Source organism: Hemiscyllium ocellatum, chromosome 26 (genome assembly GCF_020745735.1).
Source record: "Hemiscyllium ocellatum isolate sHemOce1 chromosome 26, sHemOce1.pat.X.cur, whole genome shotgun sequence".
NCBI classification, from domain to species: Eukaryota; Metazoa; Chordata; class Chondrichthyes; order Orectolobiformes; family Hemiscylliidae; genus Hemiscyllium; species Hemiscyllium ocellatum.
The window spans coordinates 2,800,391-2,823,153 of record NC_083426.1 but is presented as its reverse complement, the minus strand read 5'-3'; the positions used below and the strand labels follow the sequence as shown (position 1 = coordinate 2,823,153).

The 22,763-nt window shown below is 43.3% G+C and overlaps 1 protein-coding gene across 2 annotated transcripts in view; it reads right to left on the bottom strand.

The window, feature by feature from the left end:
- Positions 1-5,545: 5,545 nt before the first annotated feature.
- The window catches only part of LOC132828292 (serine/threonine-protein kinase TBK1-like), a 55,868-nt gene continuing 38,650 nt past the window's right edge, over positions 5,546-22,763 (bottom strand). Inside the window, exons 13-21 of one of the 2 annotated variants that reach the window (XM_060845270.1) lie at positions 22,658-22,718; positions 21,695-21,807; positions 19,362-19,438; positions 18,455-18,494; positions 16,669-16,770; positions 12,403-12,499; positions 10,728-10,834; positions 9,542-9,613; positions 5,546-6,995 (exon numbers count right to left, since the gene is read on the bottom strand). In XM_060845270.1, coding sequence (XP_060701253.1) covers positions 6,965-6,995; positions 9,542-9,613; positions 10,728-10,834; positions 12,403-12,499; positions 16,669-16,770; positions 18,455-18,494; positions 19,362-19,438; positions 21,695-21,807; positions 22,658-22,718 — 700 coding nt within the window. In that variant the 3' untranslated portion in view covers positions 5,546-6,964. The remainder of the gene's footprint in view (positions 6,996-9,541; positions 9,614-10,727; positions 10,835-12,402; positions 12,500-16,668; positions 16,771-18,454; positions 18,495-19,361; positions 19,439-21,694; positions 21,808-22,657; positions 22,719-22,763) is intronic. The other variant, XM_060845271.1, reaches the window with a different exon arrangement.

Below are 22,763 nucleotides of genomic sequence, written 5' to 3'. Positions count from 1 at the left end.
TGCTCAGGACAAACCTCAAACAAAAACCACTGCATCTCCCTCCAGACTTCCTTTGCAAAGGCACGTTCCAGCAGGAGGTGTGTGACAGTGTCTCCACCCCCCACCCCAGCAGCTTTGAGGGCAGCTTGTCATGGTACACAGAGTCTAGGCGTACATGAATGATCTCACAGGCAGAGTCCTCGCAACCAGCCGACAGATGTCTTGGTGCTTTTTGGTAAGTTCTGGCAATGAGGCGTTCTGCCAAATGACTTTGACAGTCTGCTCAGGGAACCACCCACCAGGATCCACCCTCTCCTTTTCCTGAACCATATTCCCAGAATATTCCGATAATCTGTCCTGATGGTGAAGGGAATGAAGGCTTGGTCCCAATGAACATGGCCTTGTTTTTGCCTTGGTTCACCTTGGCTTCAGAGGCCAGTTGGAACTGGTCACGATGCTCATAAACAAAGAACAAAGAAAATTTACAGCCCAGGAACAGGCCCTTCGGCCCTCCAAGCCTGAGCCGATCCAAATCCACTGTCTAAACCTATCACCCAATTCCTAAGCATCTGCATCCCTCTGCTCCCCACCTACTCATGCCTCTGTCTAGACACACTGTAAATGAATCTACTGTGGCTGACTGTACTACCTCTGCTGGCAATGCGTTCCAGGCACCTACCGCCCTGAATCTGTGCATTGACAGCGGATCACAGCAGAAAATAGCAACTTCATTCATTTACAGGGAGGCTTTAACCTGCAGGTCTCCTGAAATAGTCCCCCATCTCAGGTTCACATACTCCTGATGGCCTCAGCAAAGGTTTCTATCCAACACACAAACAAGGCAGCCTGCCTGACTCCAGATCTGGTTGGGAAACTTTCTGATTCCCACCCATTGGTTGAAACTGCGCTCATGATGATGGTGTGGAGCAGTCGGATCCAATTGCAGATTCCCTCCCCAACACCCATGTCGGTGTGTGATATCTTATCAAAGGCTTCCTCCTGGTCCAGGTTAATGAGGCAGGCATCCACCCCCACCGTGCTGCTCTGCTGCATGCTCCTCCCAGTCCCAAAACAGTCAATGAAAACCAAAAGAACGATAGATGCTGTAAATCAGAAATGAAAGCAGAAGTTGCTGGGAAAGCTCAGCAGGTCTGGCAACATCTGTGAAGAGAAATCAAGATCAACATTTTGGTTCCGGTGACTCTTCCTCAGAACGAGGAAGGGTCACTCGACCCGAAACATTAACTCTGATTTCTCTTCACAGATGCTGCCAAATTTGCTGAGTTTTTCCAGCAACTCCCAGCAAAGTTGCTTCAGGAGTAGAAAGTTGGGGGGGTGGAGATCGGACAAACCTTGCCTTTTTTTTGCGAGACTGGTGTTAATAACATTAGGTTCAATTAAGTCAAACAGTAGAGGTATTTCCAAAACACAAATTGGAGTAGAGAAGGACTGTATGGGATTAATCCTATTGACTGATCATATTGAGAATCAAACTCTGCTCCTGAAGTCCGAGTCTATAATCCAGGCTGACATTCTGAATGCAATATTGAGGGTGTGCTGAGCTGTCAGATGTGCTGCCTTTTAAATACATTAAACTGTAGGTGTCCCTGATGTTTGCAAAATATCTCATGGTTAATATTTGCATGGCCAGCAGGGACATTCTCCCCAGTCTTTCTGGTCAAATCATTTAACCAGTACAACTAAATTACTATTTCTAGTAATTTATGCCATTGCTCATTCCAATGTCGTGTACAATGTTATGTTGGGAGCTTGTGAACAAGTTGGTCATTACAATTTGATTTGCAAATAGGAGGCAAAGGATGACAGTGGAGGAATGGTTTTGTGATGAAGAGCTGGTGACCAGTGGTGTACCACAGGGACCGGTGCTGGGACCCTTACTGTTTGTTGTGTACATTCACAATTTGGATGTCAATATAGAAGGTATAATTCTTTAAGTTTGCAGAGGACATGAAAATTGGAGGGTGTTGTTTATAGTGAGGAGGATGGTTTCACACGATAGTCTGATATTGATCAGCTGGTCAATTGGGCAGAACAATGGAATTTTATCCTGATAAGTGTGAGGTGATGGATTTTGGGAGGTCTAACAATATACACAATGAATGGTAGGTCCCTCAGGAGTACTGAGGGACATTTCTACCTTGGTATACAAACCCATCGATCACTGAAGGTGTTAGCACAGGGAGACAGAGTGGGGAAGAAGCTATACAGGATGCTTGCCTTCATTAACCAGGCTATGGAATTCAGGAGTGAGGAAGTCTTGTTAGAGCTTTCTCAAACATTGGTTAGGGCCCAGATGGAATACCGTGTGCAGTTCTGGTCGCCACATTATCAGAAGGATATGATTGTGCTGGAGCAGGTGCAGAGGGGATTCACCAGGATGTTGCCCTGAAATGGAACGTCACAATTACGAGGAGAGGTTGGGTAGGCTGGGGTTGTTTTCCCTGGAGCAGAGAAGGCTGAGAGGGATATGATTGCGATGTAGAAAATTATGAGAGGCAGAGACAGGGTAGATTGTGAGAACCTTTTCCCCATGGCAGACATGTCTAAGACCAGAAGGCATCAGTTTATGATGAGGAGAAAGTGGTTTCGAGGGGATCTGAGAAAATTCTTTTCCATTGCTGTCAGAGCTGCTTTGTCGTTCCTGTGCATTTCTGTTTGAATCCCAGATCTTTGGCCTCTGCCGGTTTTGGTTCTTCCTGACGTAGCTACATCTGGCAGCTCCTGCTCAGCTATCTCACAGTTAAGACCCAGGGATTTGATAATAAAACCTCCTGATCCATCTCCGTACGCTATTCCATGATGCTTCTTGTTCCCTCCTCTGCTCTGGGATTTTTTTTGAATAAGGGGGGAGGCCATTGCTAACTCCACCTGGAAGGAGCGATGTGACAAATTCTTAACATTGTGCTTTGAGCTGGGAAGTGGGAGGGTCCAAACAGAGTGATTAGCTGTGGCTCAGCGACAGCTCTCTCACTTGTGAATGAAGGCAGCAGAGAAAGCTGAGGCCTTGACTTCTTTTTAAGGCAGTTATCGAGGTAGGCATGAGCGTAAAGTAATCCAATCAGCCTGGTAGAATCACTGAATCATAGAGTTTCACAGGACAGAAGGAGGCCATTCGACCCATCATGTCTGTGCTAGCTCCTGAACAAGTTACCCAGCTAGTCCCACTCTCCAGCTCTATTGCTGTAACCCTCTAAATCCATCCCTTTCAAATATATCTCCAACTCTCTTTGAACCCTCCAATGGAAGCCCACTCCCCCCACTCTCCCAGGCAACGCATTCCAAATCCTAACAACACTCTGAGTAAAGTTGAAAATGTGTTGCTGGTTAAAGCACAGCAGGTTAGGCACCATCCAAGGAATAGGAAATTCGACGTTTCGGGCATAAACCCTTCATCAGTTTCCTGATGAAGGGCTTATGCCCGAAATGTCGAATTTCCTGTTCCTTGGATGCTGCCTAACCTGCTGTGCTTTAACCAGCAACACATTTTCAACTGTGATCTCCAGCATCTGCAGACCTCATTTTTTACCCGAACACTCTGAGTAAAGACATTTCTCCCCATCTCACTTGCTGACAATCTTGAAATGGTGACCCTTAGTTACTGACTTACCAACCAGTGGAAACAGAATATCTTTCCTTATCCTGTCAAAGTTATTCAGAATTTTGAACGCCTTAATAAGATCACCTCTAATTCCTCTCTGCTCCAAGGAGAATAAGCCCAATCTCTCTCTAATCTTTCCTCTATCTAAAATCCCTTGTCTTATTGAATGATGGAGTGGGTTGAAGGGGATAAATGGTGTAATTCGGATGGTTTAGGATAAGGCTTTGTGCTCTTTCCAGAGACTGAAGCATAGGATCCAGACAGAGTGGCATGCTAATCCTGAAAGAGCATGGCCAGCTGTTGGTGATGTGTTTGACCAGAAGTCCCTGCTCAGGTGGATCTAAATGATTCTCTGAAGAAGATTGGGGAAATCCTCTTCAGAGTTTTGGACCAATATTTTTCCCTCAACCAACAGTGGGAACCATCTTAACACATAAGAAGCATTTAGATGAGCATTCGAAACTACAAGCCATGTGCAGGAAAATGGGATTAGAATAGGTAGGTGCTTGATGACCAGCATGAACACAATGGACCGAAAGGCCTCCATCCATGCTTTAACACCCAATTGCTCTCTCACTAAAACAGACAAGCTGGGTCAGCACAACAATAAACTGCAGCTACAGCTTTAAATGTGTATAGTTTGGCAGGAATTAGCTCAGTTTTGAGATTTCCCACCAAGACTGTTGATGAGAAATGGCCTGAGCTACATCCAGTAATAGGCTGATAACTGGAAATGGTGGAAGATAGCCTGTCCTGGTCCAGTGGCAATGACACCCTTTCCATGACACCGGGTTACAGTGTTCTGGGAATGAGTGTGTGATCTCATTCACACTCCAGCATCGGAATGTTGGGCATTTTAATGAGAATATTAAACTGAAGTCTCTCCTGTCCTCTGATGATGTAAAGGGCTCCTCTGCACTTTCACGTCTCCACCAGCATTACTAACACTATTATCGATAATTAGCAAAAGAAACAGCAGTTTCTTCCCGTCAGTATGGTAAGGAGCAGGGTGAAGAAGTGAAACTCATTCAACCCAAGCAGCTAACATTGGATTGCTTGGTCAAATGTTATCATCCTGTGCTAACTGGTTTGTCACTCAAAAATGTCATTGCTGCTTGTGGGATTTACTTTGCGCATCTTTGCTCTCTCAACATTTTATCATTGGTTGCACTTCAACAATACTTTGCTCTCTACAAAATCCTTTAGTTTGGAAGTTGTGAAAGGTGCCATGTGAATGCAATTTCTTACTTTGAACTTTTGAGAACAAATAGATGTGTTTCACTCTTGTATATTCCTGTGTAAAAATTTCCAGTTGTCCCATTAGCTCATTGGATGAATTTATCACTAATATGAAATTCAGCCCTACCCCGGGCGGAGTCTTAACCCAAGTCACATTGGGTCCAATTATGGGTGAGGTCAAGGGTCCCACAACTGGCCTGTTTGCATTAGGAGGAGGGAGCAGGAATTAATCAGGAGGAGCAGTCAGGGACTGAAAGTTATCCATTATCACAAATGAGCTTTCTGTAGCCAACCTGCACATTCCTGTTTACAAATGACACGGGGAGGTACAGCACACGGGCTAGGGGAAAGGTGTTACCACAGGGCCATTGCCAACCTGAATGAGTGGGCAAAACTGTGGGAGATGCAGTTTAATGTGGAGAAATGTGAGATCATCCAGTCTGGGTCAGGGAATGACCAAAGCATTCTTTTATGGTGAAAGACTGGGAATGGCGAAGGGATCTAGGTGTTCGTGTGCAAAAATCACGAATGGACTTGTCTGAAAAGAATAGTCAAGAAAGGTAATATAACAATGCAGAGACTCAGCAGGTCTGCCAGCATCTGTGGAGAAAGAAACTGAGTTGATGTTTTGAGTTACACATGACCTTTCTTTAGAAAGGACCTGCTGCATTTGTGTACAAATATTTATTTTGATTTCAAGTCTCCAGAATTTACAGTACTTTGTTTTTTAATTGATTAATGGTTTTTATTTCAAAAATGCTTCATTTGTACACAGCCTTAGTCAGACCCTATTTGGAGAACCACCTTTCAATTTCTGGACAGGAATGATATGAGTGGAATCAGTGCGATATGAGCTGATTAACGTTGAGGTATCAATTATGACCACACCGTTGTATGGACAGAGCTGGTATCCCCATGTGTTTGGGTGATTCACCTGCTTGTGGTGTTGGGACCCAAAACAAGGGGCAGGACCTTTAACATCAGAGCCAGGTCATAAAGAATTGAAAACAGCAATCAGTCTTCTAAAAGAGTTGAATATTGGACACATCTCCAAAAGATTGCAAGTGCTGGGTGGCAGCTGTAACTTTCAAGATTGAGATGAGAGATTTTGTTAGACAAGAGCATCGAGGAATATGAAGTAAAGGTAGGAAAATGGGACCGGAGCACAGTTCAGCCAGGATCTGATAGAATGGAACAGTAGGGACTCCTCTTGTTCTACAGTGCATTTCTTGGTGAAGTTGAACTATGGAGTTTAGGAAGATCCCAGGATTGATTCTGGTCTGAACAACACACAGAATGTAGTTGGACAGGTACAACTAGGCGATGCATTGTACCATAGTGTCTTCTGAATGTGCATTGATAGCAGGAGAGGACAACACTTGATCACTGTAGCTCCTAGAGATGCACATCTCTCCAACACTCGCTGTCTACACTGATGCAGAATGACCATGTGATCTGATTTGGGACAGGAGCCAATATCCGTGGACCTGGAGTCAAGTGAGATTCAGTGGATCCAGGAATCGATGACGATTGTGTTGTAGGGTGACTGATTCAGATCGAGAAAGGAGAGAGGAAGATTGTTCACTTTGTATTGATAGTGTAGAGTCATTTGATGTTTTATTGCTGATAGAAGCAACCTCCATTTAATGTTCAATGTCATTAGCTTCCCTGAGTATTCAATAATGAAGCTAATCTTCACAATGTCCCCATTCTGAAGGGTGAGGGAGTACAAATTGAGTCACATATACTCACAAATATTGATTTTCATTAGGTTTAGCTATAAGCGTTTCTGATGCGATTACTCATACAGTGCAATAGATTGTTCCTTTCTTCAATAGTTTGATATGGATGTTAGCAAGGCAGGAGCCATTTTTCCTGATTTATCTTTCCAATAAGTTGCTGAAATGAAATTGCAGAGAGATGTAAACTCAGTTGTCTATTTTACACAATCCAGGAAGTGGGAGGGTGCAGTTTGACCATTATTTTGCTCTTTAATAAGTATATCCAGCAAGTTTTTGGTACTAGTTCAGCCACATCATGATCCTTCAAATGTCGTGGCAATGAAATATAAAGTGACAGCACAAAAGACACCACGCCCCCATCACATCTATCTTCAATGCGTGGGTCTCAGACACAGTGAGGCTTCTGGACACTGAGCCTGGTGATGAAACACACTCCGTTACTGCACAGCATTAACTGATAATGCACCACCACCTGATACAGTATATACGGGAGTTTTACACACAGAAACATGTGGCTGTTATGATAGAATGTGTACAGTGTTATACCAACTACCAATGTCCAATGAGAGTTAGAGATGGGAAATAAATGTTGGCCTAGCCAACAACACCCATGAATGAGTAAATAAAATTAACTGGGTTCAGCATTTATTGCCCGTCCCTAGTTGGCCTTGAGAAGGTGGGGGTGAGCTTCATTCCTGAACCGCTGCAGTCCATGTGCCGTGGGTAGACCCACAATGCCAGTGAGAGAAAGTGAGGACTGCAGGTGCTGGAGAGTCAGAGTTGGAAAGTGTGGTGCTGGGAAATCACAGCAGCTCAGGCAGCATCCGAGCAGCAGGAGAGTTGATGTTTCGGGAATAAGTTCTTCATTCCTGATGCCCAAAATGTTGACTCTCCTGAACCTCGGCATGCTGCCTGACCTGCTGTGTTTTTCCAGCATCACACTTTTCGACTTGGACTGACAATGCCGTGAGGGAGGAAATTCCAGGAATTTGACCCAGTCACCCTGAAGGAACGGTGATATATTTCGAAGTTGGGATGGTGAGAGGCTTGGGGAGGGGTGGCTGGGGGGGATCTTGTGGGTGATGATGTTTTCCTATGCTGGATGCCCACGACATTCTAGGTGGTGAGGTCACTGGTTTGGAAGGTGCTGTGTGAGAGACCCTTGGAGAGATGTTGCAATGCATCTCATAGATGGTACACACTGTTGCCACTCTGTGGTGGGGAATGGAAGGACTGAATGCTGAAGGTTACAGATGTGGTGCCCAGCGAAAGGGCTCCTTTATTTTGGATGGTGTCAAGCATCTTGAGTGTTGTTGGAGCTGCAGCCATCCAGGCAAACAGGGAATATTACATCACACCCTTGACTCGTGTCTTGTAGATGATGGACAGAATCTGGGGAGTCAGGAGACTCATTACAGAATTCCCACCCACTGACCTGCTCTTGGAGCTATTGTGTTTATATGACAAGTCCAGTTTTTTGTCTGGTCAATGGTGACCCTCACGATATTGATAATGGAAATTTAACAATGGTAATGCCATTGAATATGAAGGAGAGTTGCCAATGTGACAGTATTATACCCAGTAACATATGGTACTATATATAACATGCACAATGATCTTTTTAGTAACAGGAGTGACATATAATAGCACTGTATCCAGTAACACAGTTTGCTATTGTAATAATCAATTTCATTTATGTCACTCCTTTAGGTAGACGAATGTCCCAAACTGTTGTATAGGTTTTTAAGAATTCTCTGATGGAATGAGTGCATCACCAACAAGGCCAGCATCTATTGGCTGTCCTTTATTGTTACTGGATGGAGTGGCTTGCTATGCAAGGGCCAGTTAAGTGTCAACCCCATTGTTGTGGGTCTGGAGTCATGTGTAGACCATACCAGGTAAGGACAGTAGACTTCCTTCCCAAAAGGACATTAGTGAACTCGGGGGTTTTTTAAACAAAAACTGATAGTTATCATGATTACCATTACCGAGACTAGCTGCATATCTCAGGCTTACTCTACCAGATGCTGTAGGTTTTGAACCTACATCCCAGAGAATTAGCTTCAGCATCTAGTTAAACTAATCCAGTGACATTACCACTGCATCACCATTGCCCATATGCACAAAGAGAAAATTACTGACATTGAACTAAATCAATGAGTGACCAAAAGATTTGTCAATGTGAGTAATTGTAAGGAGGGAGGTTAAATAGGTGGGTCAGGGTGGGGGAGTATTCTAAAGCAAGGTGGCTGAAGAGAGAGTCACCAAAGTGAGACATGAGAGTTTGGGATGCGTGATGGCTAAGAATCAGAGATATAGATACTTTCGGGAATTTGTGGGCCTGGTGAACATTAGAGGCAGGGAGAGGCAAGGCACAGAACACATTAAACAGAAAGGTGAGAACGCTCAATTTGAGGCATTGGAGACTGTTTGATAACCTTCAAAAGGGAAGTGTTTCATTGAATATGCACCTTTACAGAACTACGGGGTAAGGGAAGAGGCACAGAACTAAATGTTCTAGATTAAATAACTTCTTCTGTGTTGTGTTATTCAAACATTCTATTCTACAACATAGATTCAAGGTGAACCAATATGCTTGGGTTTTTGCTGACTGAGAAGGACTTGCTGCAGAATAGGATACAGACAGCATGCTTTTAAACTCTAGTTTATAGACTATGGAAGATAAGATGCAAGACTCCCATCTTCTCATCTGCAAGGTAATGACAGCATAGATATGAGGTTCTGCAGCAACTGAGCTGAGGCAGGGGTAGAGTCAGGTGATGAAATGGAGGGAGAAATAGGCAGACCCTCATGTCAAGATCATCTAGGACACTGAGGCTGGGGAAGACCTGGTTCAAACGGAGGCAGGGGTTGGGATTGGGGTGAGAGTTTGAGAGTGAAGCTGAAAACCAAGGCTTTAAACTTCTTTCCAACCTTTACTATACTGAAGGACATTGTTTACCTCTCGATGATCAAGTTGTTCTGTTCCAATTCCCACAGCACACCTTCCATTTCCTTTTTGAGCTGCTTCATTCTGTTAACACACAGATAAGTTCAAAGTTTTTCATCCTTGCTGCTCAAGAATTGCACCTTCAATGAACTGGACCAAACATGACTGTGAGATTTCTGTACAGTCCCCATTCAAAGCTCAATGATATTTTTGAGACGATGTAAAACAAAACTGTGTACTATTAAGTAATGATCTGCACTGCTTCACTTTGCAGTGTTTTTTTTTAAGATCACAAGACATGGGAATCACAGGCTGGGCCAACATTTACTGTCCATGTTAACTTGCCCAGAGGTAGGGTTAAGAGTCACCCACATTGCTGTAGGTCCTGAGTCGCGTGTAGGCCAGACCAGGTAAGGACAGCAGGTTTGCTTCCCTAAAGCATTGATCCAGATGGATATTTGCAGTAATTGTCAATGGTCACTATTAGACCAGCTTCTCAATGCCAGATTATTTTTTATTGAATTGAAATGTCACTGCTTACCATTCAAACCCATGTACCAGAACATTACCAGAACCGCGCCTTTCCAGCAACACATTTTCAGCTGCGCCTGTCCAGCAACACATTTTCAGCTCTGATCTCCAGCATCTGCAGTCCTCACTTTTTCCTACCAGAACATTAAGCCTGGACCTCTCGATTACTGGTCCACTGACAATGCCACTAAGTCCAAACCCCACTCCCTTGGTGACATCTCCACCACTGATGTCAGCGCCATCAGTGGGATATTACTGGAAAAGGTTAATCATGTCAATGCTTCTTGGATTTCATTGTCATCCCTCAGAGACAGTGGTCTCCAGTGACCTGGCAGCTTGATCGAGAGTACAACCACATGGCTGTTTGCAAATGTACAAGGGTAATTGGAGAGAAGCTGTGTGCTGAGTGCACAGTGTTTGGGAGGAATAGGTCATTTTCAAAGCTGGAAGTGATCCAGGTGAACCTTAATCCTGCTGCTTACTATCCCACTGCCTGGAGGGTAAGCTACTGTAACTGTTGGTGAGTCTTTAAGGTTTTGAATCAGGTTTTTCAGGTTGACCGTGATGTCGAGATTCCCAGAGGGACAATGTCACAGAATATTTCTGTTTTGGCAAAATGTTGTACTCTTCAAATTCAGGGACCTCCCTCTGAATACCTGCTCCCCACCTGATTGTCATATCCATGCATTTCTGCTCAGAGCCATCACTAGGAGCTGGTATTTTAGTCACAGATTGTTGTTCTGCTTGAAGCCTCAGCAGCCCTTGGTCTAATATCTGCAATTACAAAGAAAGAGAAGATTGTCATTTTCAATACCTGGAGACTCCCAGACAAACAGAGAATTGGTGACTTTGGGTTTAGACTCGAGTAAAGGCACTCAACAGCTTTTTGATGTTCTTCTATTGAAACTAAGACGTGATTGTTGTATTCACTCGCACTGTTCGAGGTGATGGGGTTACAGCAACAGAACTCTATTTGTGAAATTTCTGACAGAGTTAAGAACATTCACGGGGGATACATTCTGGTTATTCTTTCATTTAATAAAAAATAACTTCAATTAAGTTCCGTTTTAGTAGACAGTGCTAAATACTAACTCACAGCTCTACAGAAAGACTCAATTTATCTACTGTGTATTTATTGGCTTTAACCTCAACAGAGTGGATCCTTTCTTTTCACTATTCACACCTATCATTAACTCCTACTTTACATCTCAGCCACTCCCTTATCACTATTAGTACTCCTTTTGTGTTTTGCTCTGGGCACCCTCACCGTCTGTTCCACTTGCTCCTCCTCCTCTCTCTGTCAACAACATTTTAAGAAAAACTACCATTTTCCAGCTTCTTTCAGTTATGAAGAAGACTGATATTGATTTGAAATGTTAACTCTGTTTCACTCTCCACAGTTGCTACCAGACTCATGGAGTTTCTCCAGCATTTAGGAACAAATGACTCTGATGAAGAGTCATCTAGCCTCGAAACATTAGCTTGTTCTTTCTCCATGGATGCTCTCTGACCCACTGTGATCTCCAGCATTTGTTGTTTTCTCCAGCATTTTCTGCTTCTGGTTTTGATTTGCTTCTGTTTTGGAGAATCTATAGCGTTTTTAATTATTTTAATTTTATGACAAATGAGTGTGTAATTAAACCAAAAATAACTGTGGTTTTGTTGTGAAATAGGCAAAAGTGAGGACTGCAGATGCTGGACATTAGACTTGAGAGTGTGCTGCTGGAAAAGAACAGCAGGTCAGGGCAGCATCCGAAGAGCAGGAAAATCGACATTTCGAGCAAAAGCGCTTCATCAGAATTGTGTTATGAAATGCCAATCAGTTCAAACCACTTTCCATTCCATTTAATTACTACAGCTCAGAATATTCAATCAGATATAATTGTGTTTACTGATAATCCTTCACCTTCAAACCACCATCGAAACTGACATCTCTCACATGTTTTATCAAACATTTATATGCTGTACTTTTCTTCCTCTTTGGTGTGAAGTTCAGATACCTAGTTGTCCCTGTGAGTGTGCTGTGCAGAAATTAAAGCTTTTCCCCCACTATTTCTCAGGTTCACAACATAATTTTTCACTCCCTCAGTCTTTTCTTAACCCCATGTTCTTCCAGTGCATAAATTAATCATGACCTTACCCAATATTCCAAATTGACCACACATTTGGGAGTCAGGATCACGCACATTTACAAAGTTAGATCACTCATCATTTGAGCAGCAAACGTTTTTTTTTGCATTTGTGGAGTCCAATTCCTGTCGGAACTGGTCTGTCTGCCGACATGACGGTCTTTTAAAGCACCCTTTAATTATCAGTGTATTTATTAGGGTCAGAGAAGGTACCTTTTTCAAATGAACTTCGTGTTTCTCCAGCTCCTGACTGCAGTTCACACTCTGGTTTTTAAAGGTAATCAGTTGCTTTCGGGTCTCACAGCATATCCTGCAAAATGTGTTGTGGTTATCAATCCAGCCCATACCTTCATCCACAACCCCTTATTTAGATTAGATTAGATTACTTACAGTGTGGAAACAGGCCGTTCGGCCCAACAGGTCCACACCAACCCGCCGAAGCACAACCCACCCATACCCCTACATTTACCCCTTACCTAACACTACGGGCAATTTAGCATGGCCAATTCACCTGACCCACACATCTTTGGACTGTGGGAGGAAACCGGAGCACCTGGAGGAAACCCACACAGACACAGGGAGAATGTGCAAACTCCACACAGTCAGTCGCCTGAGTCGGGAATTGAACCCGGGTCTCAGGCGCTGTGAGGCAGCAGTGCTAACCACTGTGCCACCGTGCCGCCCACTGACTCATTATTCATGCACACACCCCCTATTAGATGCTATTTACAGCTCTCCAAATCCCTGCCAGTCCCAAGGACCTTCGTATAAGGAATAAGGTAGGTGAACTTGCAGCGTGGGTTGGTACCTGGGACTTCGATGTTGTGGCCATTACAGAGACGTGGGTAGAACAGGGACAAGAATGGCTGTTGCACGTTCCAGGGTTCAAATGTTTTAGTAGGATCAGACATGGGGGTAAAAAAGGGGGAGGCGTGGCATTACTTGTCAAAGACAGTATCACAGCAGTGGGATGGACGATGGAAGAGGACTTGCCATCTGAGGTAGTTTGGGCTGAGGTTAGAAATAGGAAAGGTGAGGTCACCCTGTTAGGTGTTTTCTACAGGCCTCCTAATAGTCCTAGAGAAGTAGAGGATAATATTGCGAGGATGATTCAGGAAAAGAGTGAAGGTAGCAGGGTGGTTGTTATGGGGGACTTTAACTTCCCAGATATTGACTGGGAGAGCTATAGCTCGAGTTCATTAGATGGGTCGGTGTTTGTCCAATGTGTGCAGGAGGGTTTCCTGACACAATATGTCGACAGGCCAACAAGAGGGGAGGCTATATTGGATTTGGTTCTAGGTAATGAACCAGGCCAGGTGTTAGACTTGGAGGTAGGTGAGCACTTCGGGGACAGTGACCACAACTCGGTGACTTTTACTTTAGTGATGGAGAGGGATAATCGTGCGCCGCAGGGCAAGAGCTATAGCTGGGGGCAGGGAAATTATGATGCTGTGAGGCATGACTTAGGATGTGTGGATTGGAAAAACAGGCTTCAAGAGAAGAACACTAATGAGATGTGGGGATTGTTCAAGGAGCAGCTACTGCGTGTCCTCGATAGGTATGTACCAGTCAGGCATGGTGTAAAGGGCCTTGTGAGGCAGCCGTGGTTTAGTAAGGAATTGGAGTCCCTTGTGAAAGGGAAGAAGGCGGCATATGTAAAGATGAGGCGTGAAGGTTCAGTAGGGGCGATTGAGAGTTATAAGGTAGCCAGGAAGGAGCTAAAGAGGGAGCTAAGAGAAGCGAGAAGGGGACATGAAAAGTCTTTAGCTGGTAGGATTAGGGAAAACCCAAAGGCTTTCTATAGGTATGTCAAGAATAAAAGGATGACTAGGGTAGGTATCGGTCCAGTCAAGGATAGTAGTGGGAAGTTGTGTGTGGAGGCGGAGGAGATTGGAGAGACATTAAATCAGTACTTTTCATCAGTATTCACTCAGGAACAGGACACTGTTGCTGATGTGAATATGGAATCACAAATAATTAGAATGGATGCCCTGGAAATATGCAGGGAAGAGGTTTTGGGAATATTGGAAAGGATGAATATAGATAAGTCTCCTGGGCCTGATGGCATTTACCCCAGGATCCTATGGGAAGCTAGGGAGGAGATAGCAGAGCCATTGGCCTGGATTTTTATGTCGTCATTGTCAACGGGAATAGTACCAGAGGACTGGAGGATAGCGAATGTGGTCCCATTGTTCAAGAAAGGGTGTAGGGATAGCCCTAGTAACTATAGGCCAGTGAGTCTGACTTCAGTGGTGGGCAAAGTCTTAGAGAGAATGGTAAGGGATAAGATTTATGAACATCTGGGTAGGAATAACGTCATCAGGGATAGCCAGCATGGTTTTGTGAAGGGCAGGTCGTGCCTCACAAACCTTATTGAGTTCTTTGAGAAGGTGACTAAGGAAGTGGACGAGGGTAAAGCAGTAGATGTTGTGTATATGGATTTTAGTAAGGCGTTCGATAAGGTTCCCCATGGTAGGCTAATGCTAAAACTTCGGAGGTATGGCATTGAGGATACATTAGAGGTTTGGATTAGGAATTGGCTGGCTGGAAGGAGACAGAGGGTAGTAGTTGATGGATTATGTTCATCTTGGAGCGCAGTTACTAGCGGTGTACCACAAGGATCTGTTTTAGGACCATTGCTTTTTGTTATCTTTATAAATGATCTAGAGGAAGGACTTGAAAGCTGGGTAAGCAAGTTTGCGGATGACACAAAAGTCGGTGGAGTTGTGGATAGTGAGGAAGGAAGTGGTAGGTTGCAGCGGGATATAGATAAGTTGCAGAGCTGGGCGGAAATGTGGCAAATGGAATTCAATGTAGCTAAGTGCGAAGTCGTTCACTTTGGTAGGAATAACAAGATGATGGATTACTGGGCTAATGGTAGGCTACTTGGTAGTGTGGATGAGCAGAGGGATCTTGGTGTCCATGTACACAGATCTCTGAAAGTTGCCACCCAGGTAAATAGTGCTGTGAGGAAGGCATATGGTGTACTGGGCTTTATTGGCAGAGGAATTGAGTTCCGGAGTCCTGAGGTCATGTTGCAGTTGTATAAGACTCTGGTGCGGCCTCATCTGGAGTATTGTGTGCAGTTTTGGTCGCCATACTATAGGAAGGATGTGGAAGCTTTAGAACGAGTGCAGAGGAGGTTTACCAGGATATTGCCTGGAATGGTAGGAAAATCTTATGAGGAAAGGCTGAGGCACTTGGGGCTGTTCTCATTGGAGAAGAGAAGGTTTAGGGGAGATCTGATAGAAGTGTATAAGATGATTAGGGGTTTAGATAGGGTAGATACTAAGAACCTTTTACCGCTAATGGAGTCAGGTGTTACTAGGGGACATAGCTTTAAATTAAGGGGTGGTAGGTATAGGACAGATGTTAGGGGTAGATTCTTCACACAGCGGGTTGTGAGTTCATGGAATGCCCTGCCAGTAGCAGTGGTGAACTCTCCTTCTTTATGGTCATTTAAGCGGGCATTGGATAGGCATTTGGAAGTTATTGGGCTAGTATAGGTTAGGTAGGATTCGGTCGGCGCAACATCGAGGGCCGAAGGGCCTGTACTGCACTGTATCCTTCTATGTTCTATGTTCTATGTTCTCGGGATCAGTGTCACTGGCAAGGCCTACAAAGCCTGGCTGTTACACAGCTGCAAACCAGGTTTGTTGTAAATTGTAAATCTGAGACAGGTCGATTCTGAGGAAGGGTCACTAGACCCGAAACATTAACTCTGATTTCTCTCCACAGATGTTGCCAGACCTGCTGAGCTTTTCCTGTAATTTCTGTTTTTGTTTCTGCTTTAGAGCATACTTTTGGTTTTTGTATGGATAAATCCTTGATAAGCAAAAGTATTAAGGGATATGGGTCAAAGCCAGGTATATGGAGTTAGGCCACAGATCAGCCGTGATCTCATTGAATTAGTTAGAGGGGTTGAATGGCCTACCCCTGTTGCTCCATTCCTAGGAGGGTAGAACAGGTTTCCTTCCCTACATTTCCAGCTCCTCTGTTCATGAGTGATCAATGTGTGTTCCTGTGAAAACTCAGTCCTTTTACAAACCTATTTCTGGACGGTAGAAACAAAATTTGAATTTTGAACATCTCATGTTGGGCAGAATTCAGAATCAGTGAAGATACTGTCTCCTGAACTCAACCTTAAGTGCATTGGGAAGCCAATGCTCTTATAAAGAACTATTCGACAATAGACTGCAGACAAGGTTCAATTTTCTCTCGAGATAACCATCCAACTGCCCATCAGATATCAACCAGCTCTCAGATACTAACCCCCACAACAGCCCCCAGACTCTAACCTCCAGTTGTTCTTCATTACTATGTTGCTGGCCTTGAGTCACCTACACCAGTCCTGGGGTAATTACCATCATGCCAACCTTTAGACATTTACCCAATTTGGGTGTCAAGCTTCAACCATTATCTCCACTGGTAATCCATGTTAACCAACCCTCAGCCACATGTAGAGCCTTACTCACATACCTCATCCAGTCTTTAGTAGAAGCCAACAACTTTTGATATTTCTGGACACAATCCTCTCTGACTAACTTCTGCACCTTCTTTGTATGCATTCCCATTTTGATCCTGGAACATTAAAGAAATACCACGAATGCAAGATGTCCTTAGGGTGGGCAATATAAACACCAGGGAAATTCCAAGGTCTAGAATTTAGGAACGTGTTAAAATATATGCAAAAGGCTTTACAATAAGAATGTGCTAATTTATAAAGGCATTATAGAGTAGTGCTTTGCAAATTTAAACACTTTTGCAAATCTAACTCACTTCATTTAGATTTTCAGATACTCATCATGCTGGCAGATGGAACAACAATGGCAAATCTTTGATAAATTACTGTCTAGGTCCCAGATAGAACATTGTGTTCAATTCTGGGCTCCACACTTCCAGAAAGATGTCAAAACCTTGGAGGAGATTTGCTGAAATGGGGAATTCAGTGAATGTGGAGATATAGAAGCTGGGATTGTTCTGCATAAGAAGGGTTCAGCAGGGTTTTAACAGAAATGTTAACAATTAAGAAGGGTTTTGATTGTTTGTCCTGGTCCACTTGATTTCCACTGGCACAAGGATGGATTATCAGAAGGCTCAAATTTAAGGTTTCAGAAAACCTCCACCAGGTGAGAAATTAGAAATGTTTTTTGAAATATACAAACGCAACAAACTGTGATCTGAATATTCTGTCTGAAAGGGTATTAAATTGAGATTTCATTTACAACTTTCAAAAGAGAATTAGATAATTATTTGGAATGGGAAATATTGCAGCACAATGTTGAGGGTCAGTGGTGTGTGGTCTTTTATAGAGGCACAGATAAAAAAGCTGAATGGCATTCTGTTATATTGTACTTTCTATGAAATGTGCCGTATTGCTAGAATTGGTCACGTCACTAGGAGTCAAGTTGCTTCTGCAATAGCAGGAGTTTAAATTTATACAATACTTCACTGTATTAACACCTTATGGAGGCATTTTTACAGTAAATTTGCTCACACCCCAAATCTTACAACCAGCAAAGAATTTGTGGATGAAATCCATCCGTTTTTGAGCAATTGGTTGATAGTTGTTTGGTAGAACAGAATGTGAGCATTGCTGAAAACAAGATGCATTTTGTTCAAGCTTTTCAACTTGTGCTCCATCAGGACATTTTGCAAGAACATCAACTTAATCAAAAACCTAACATTTGTACTGGAACAGAGGACAGGGCTAACTGGTTGGAAGTGGACTCTGGTTTGTAGAATTACTGCCATGTAGAATCACAAATTAATGATGACTAACAGTTAACAGCCAGGCTTTGTTTAAATTTTAAATCAGGCAGGTTGACTCTGATTGGTCAAAGCATTGCCCTGAAAAATAAATCAGCAAATGGCTGTGTGGAGTTGTAACAGTTACACTGTGTTCAGGATCCTTCCGCCTGACAGGATCAGGACCCCATATTCAATGTATCTGGCTTCCAATGTGAGTCTGACTGACAGGATTATTCAGCAACTTCTGTCCAATTGCAGAACTACATTTAATGTTGATTCAGGGGAAACACAAGTCATTTTAATTATTCCATGAGATTTTTGATATATAACTGAACCACAAAATAACCTCTGTTCAGCATGGTGCCTCTGGCAATGCAGCATTCCAAGACAATGTGTTCAGTTTCCATTGTGGGACTTGTACTCACAAACTTCAGAGTTAGAGGCAGGATTGCTATCCATTGAGTCAAACTGACATTTTTTAACTGAAGCGAGACAAGTTATAAAAACAACTTACTTCTCAAATTTATGGATTTGCTCATCATTGTATTGAAGTTCTGAAAAAGAACAAGTATTGGATGGTGAGGATCACTGTGATTTTCAGTGCTTAATGCAAGCAGCGTCTGTATTTAATACTTAGGTACCATTTAACTGGGCACCTGCTGGAATCATTCACTGATTTCCAGTTGAATGGGGGCACGTGTCAAGACATTGAATGAAAGCCAAGTTTGGGTTTGGCCTCATGCCCTGCTCTCTTCACTGCACCCCTGCTCCGTGCTGTCAAATATCCATCAGCACGTCTTCCAAGTGTAGCCTGGCCAATGGGAAGAGCAGCCAGTCATTGTGGAAGCATACCCCAGAATGAGCTATAAGGGTGGATGTGGGGATCAGGGTGGGGTTCAGTGAGTACTGCAGACACTGGAGTAAGATTCCACAAACAGCAATGGAATAAAAATATTGAGCTAGTTTGCCTTTGGTGACGTTCCTGATTCCTGAAGAAGGGTTCATGCCTGAAACGTCGACTCTCCTGCCCCTTGGATGCTGCCTGACCTGCTGCGTTTTTTTCAGCAACACATTTTCAGCTTTGGTGACGTTCAGTGAAGGATAAATGTTTACAAGGACTCTTAGTGAACTCCTCTGCTTTATGAGGCACACAGGCACTCTTAAGTCAATTCAACAAGGTAAAAGGCCTTCACGTTACATCTGAAAGTTGACACTGGTGTGTGTGCAGAGCTCTCTCAATGCTGCCACCTGGGATTTATGCTAAATCTGTGCAGTGGACAGCCTCACAACCTCCTGCATCAGAGGAGAGAGTGAGCAGTTACTAGCTGCTTCATGTTCAGTGACAGCCTCTGAACCCCATTTGAGACTGTGACATGTCTCCACTGTTAGGAATACAAACTAGTAATGAATTGGCTCCTTACTCATCTTCACTCGGTCCTTTCTGAGCTGATGGTGAATAGAAGAAACATTCTTCAGTAAAACTTCCACTTTTCCAACTCTACAAAATAATTAGATGACAGAAACGTTAATCATTCTTCATTTTCAACTATTGTTACCATTTTTAATTCTCACCGCTGTTTTATTTCATGGGGTTGTCAGAATCTGACTCATTCTCTGTGAGTCTGTTTAGATAGAGAGTTATTGAAGCACCATAACCAATGTGACCGTGTCCTCACCCTCCATCAACACAGGAACACAGCTTCACATAGAGTGAAAAACAATCAAATGAAGAACTTGCACTCATATTGCCCCTTTTGTGAGATCAAACTGCCCCAGAACACCTTCCTGCCAGTGTAGCAGTTCTGAAGCACAGGTCACTGTTGTAATGTAGCAAATGCAGCTGCCAATTTTTAACTTTTTAAATTCACGTGTGGGACCTGGGTGTCATTATCTGGTGCAGCATTTATTTCCTGTCTCTGGTTGTCCTTTTGAACTGGTGGTGGTGGTGAGCTGCATAGCAAGATCACATGAAACAGCAATGTGAGAATGGTCTATCTATCTGAACCAAATTGATTGAGGCTTCAGTATTGGCAGGACATCAGGGATAACACCCCAGAATAGTGCTTTTGGATCTTTCACATCTACCTGTAAGGACTGGCAGGGCCTCTGTTTAATATTTTATCCAACAGATATCACTTTGACAGTGCAGCACTCCCTCAGTACTGCTGCAGGTGTATTGGTGCGGTTTACATGCTTCAGACACTACAGTGGGATGTGGACCCAGAACCTTTTGATTACAAGGCAGCCACTATCAGGAACGGAAAATCTGGCTGATTCTATTCTTCCCTAATCCTCGGGCACTGAAAGCAGTTGTAGCAGGAATTCCTGCTCAGCATAACCCAACCAGTTACACAGGTGTGAATTTTGGTTTGTGCTTTTAAAGGCACTTAAAGAAAGAGAGATATTCTGTTTAAAACTGAATGAAGTCACTACGTATCAGTCACGTTGTTAAGAAATTCACTTTAATCTACAGTTGGGAGTTTCTTGGTTGTCAGCTAATTACTGATTGAGAGAACTTTGTGGGTAATTTCAAGGAAGGACAATACCAACTTTGTCTATCCTTCTGGAACAGTTAATGTCAATCAGAGGAAGTAAGGCGAATTCAGGAGTGGTATATACCCAATGTTACCTATTTGGGATGGATATAGGGTTAGTGGGATACAGCAGGGCAGTGGGTTTAGTTGGGGATTGGTGGAGGACAATGGTGGAGACCTGAATGGATGTAGGAATGATTCAGGGTGGTCAGCAGGGAGCAGGATTAGTTTGGGATTGATACTGGGCTACAGAAAGATCACAAGAAAATTGGGTTAGGACTTACAAACATGAGAAATATGAACAGTAGACCATTCAGCCCATCCGATCTGCTACATCATTCAATCCAATCCTGGCTGATCTTGGACTTCAACTCCACTTTCTCACCCACTCCCCATATTCCTCAATTTCCTGAAAACCAAAGATTTATCCATCTCCCTATTAAATATATTCAATGATAACACATCCCCAGCTCTCTGGATTAGAAAATTCAAAATGTTCACAACCTTTTCAAAAGTTCTGTTCGCTTCAGTCCTAAATGATCTGCCCCTGAACTTGGAAAGTGACCCATTTCCAGATAACCCAATCTGGGGGCAAATAGTCTCAGTGACGACCCTGTCAAGTCCCTTCAGAATCTTGGATATTTCAAAGAACTCTCCTCTGATTCCTATAAATTCTAGAGAATACAGACCCAATTAACTCAGCCTCTCATTATCGAACAATCATCTTATCCCAGACACCTACTTAGTGAACCTTTGCTGATGTGCCTCTAATGCAAACCTTAGATATGGAGATCAAAACCGCACACACTATCCCGCATGAGGTCTCTCCAGAGCCCCTGTACAATGCTCCAGAGTTCTTTATTCCTGCACTCCGACTCCTTGCCAATAAAGGCTGATATGGCATTGACCTTCTTTGTTACTTTCACACTAATATTCTTTTCCTTTTATCTGGACATGAATATTTCCAATTTTTACTCCTTTCAAAACAATGCTATTTCATTCTTATGGCCAAAATGAATGACTTCCCACATTTCTCACTGCTCCATCTGTTCCATGGTCAGAGTAATTTATTGAGTTTGACGTAGGGTGATGGGAAGAGCAAGGGATTGGAATTAGTTTAGGAGTCTAGCAAAGGGCCAGCAGAAAGAGGGTGGGCCAAATGACCTCCGTCAGTGCCATAATCCTCATTGGGTCCAGCGTCTGAAGTAAACCGTGCTCACGTGCTGTCTGCATGATGTAAGTCTCGGCACTGGCACCATTCAGTTGTGATCTGCTCCAATTGCTTCTGAACGCTTTGAACACTATGGGAGCCGGTAACAATAAACTCCTGAGCCTGCAACACAAAATGATTTAACTTACACTTTTTATATTGTCTATTGGCCCAGTCACCCAGCATAACTGCAGTGCGAGTTAGAATCAAGCTCTCTCTACACTGTCCCCATTAAACACTCCCAGGTCAGGGGTTAAATTAAGAGTAAGGCTGACTCTACAAGTTCTCTGTCAAATGTCCCTTGGACAGGAACAGTAGAGCCCTCCAGCATATGAACATTTGCAATTTTGCTTCCAAATATATTCCAGATAATGGCATGGTTTCTCTTTATGTAACTGATCCGTATCTGTGAAGAATTGATTTCACTAATAAAAGCATTATCCCTACTGACCTCCTTCGTTCAGCTTTTCTGATCATCATTGAAAGATTAATTAAGGTATTTATATTCACAATCTATTAATATTTAAAATCCATCAACAAGATTCCACATACTTTTCCTAGATACAGGAACAGAACGAGGCCTTTCGGCCCACTGAACCTGTTCCATCTTTCAACAACATCACAGTTGACTTGTATGTTAACTCCATCTCCCTGCTGATATCCCTAAATGCAAACTGTCTTGGCTGACCTCAAGTTAAAATAAATCAATTGATTCTGCGCAGGATGAGATGATACGGGGAAGGTGGAGGCAGGGTGGATGGCCATGGGGAAGTTCTGTTGCTCCATTACCCTTCCTGTGAACACCTGACTTCAGTTTAAATGGCAGAACATCAGGGTCTGGAGAGACCTTGCTGTGACTGAGCAAGGAAGTGATTGAGAAGATTTTTCCCAATAACCTGGCACCAGTCAGAGCTCAAAGAGAATGAGTGCGGGGCTCTAAGGGTCAGAAACCAAAAATGATCAAATAACTTACTGACTGCAGCTTAACATGAAGAACTCCCATTTCCGTCAGATCCTGAGTCAGTGGCCCATATCTGTAAGGGAAAGTTAATCAATCAGCTTTGTGATGGGGGATTTCA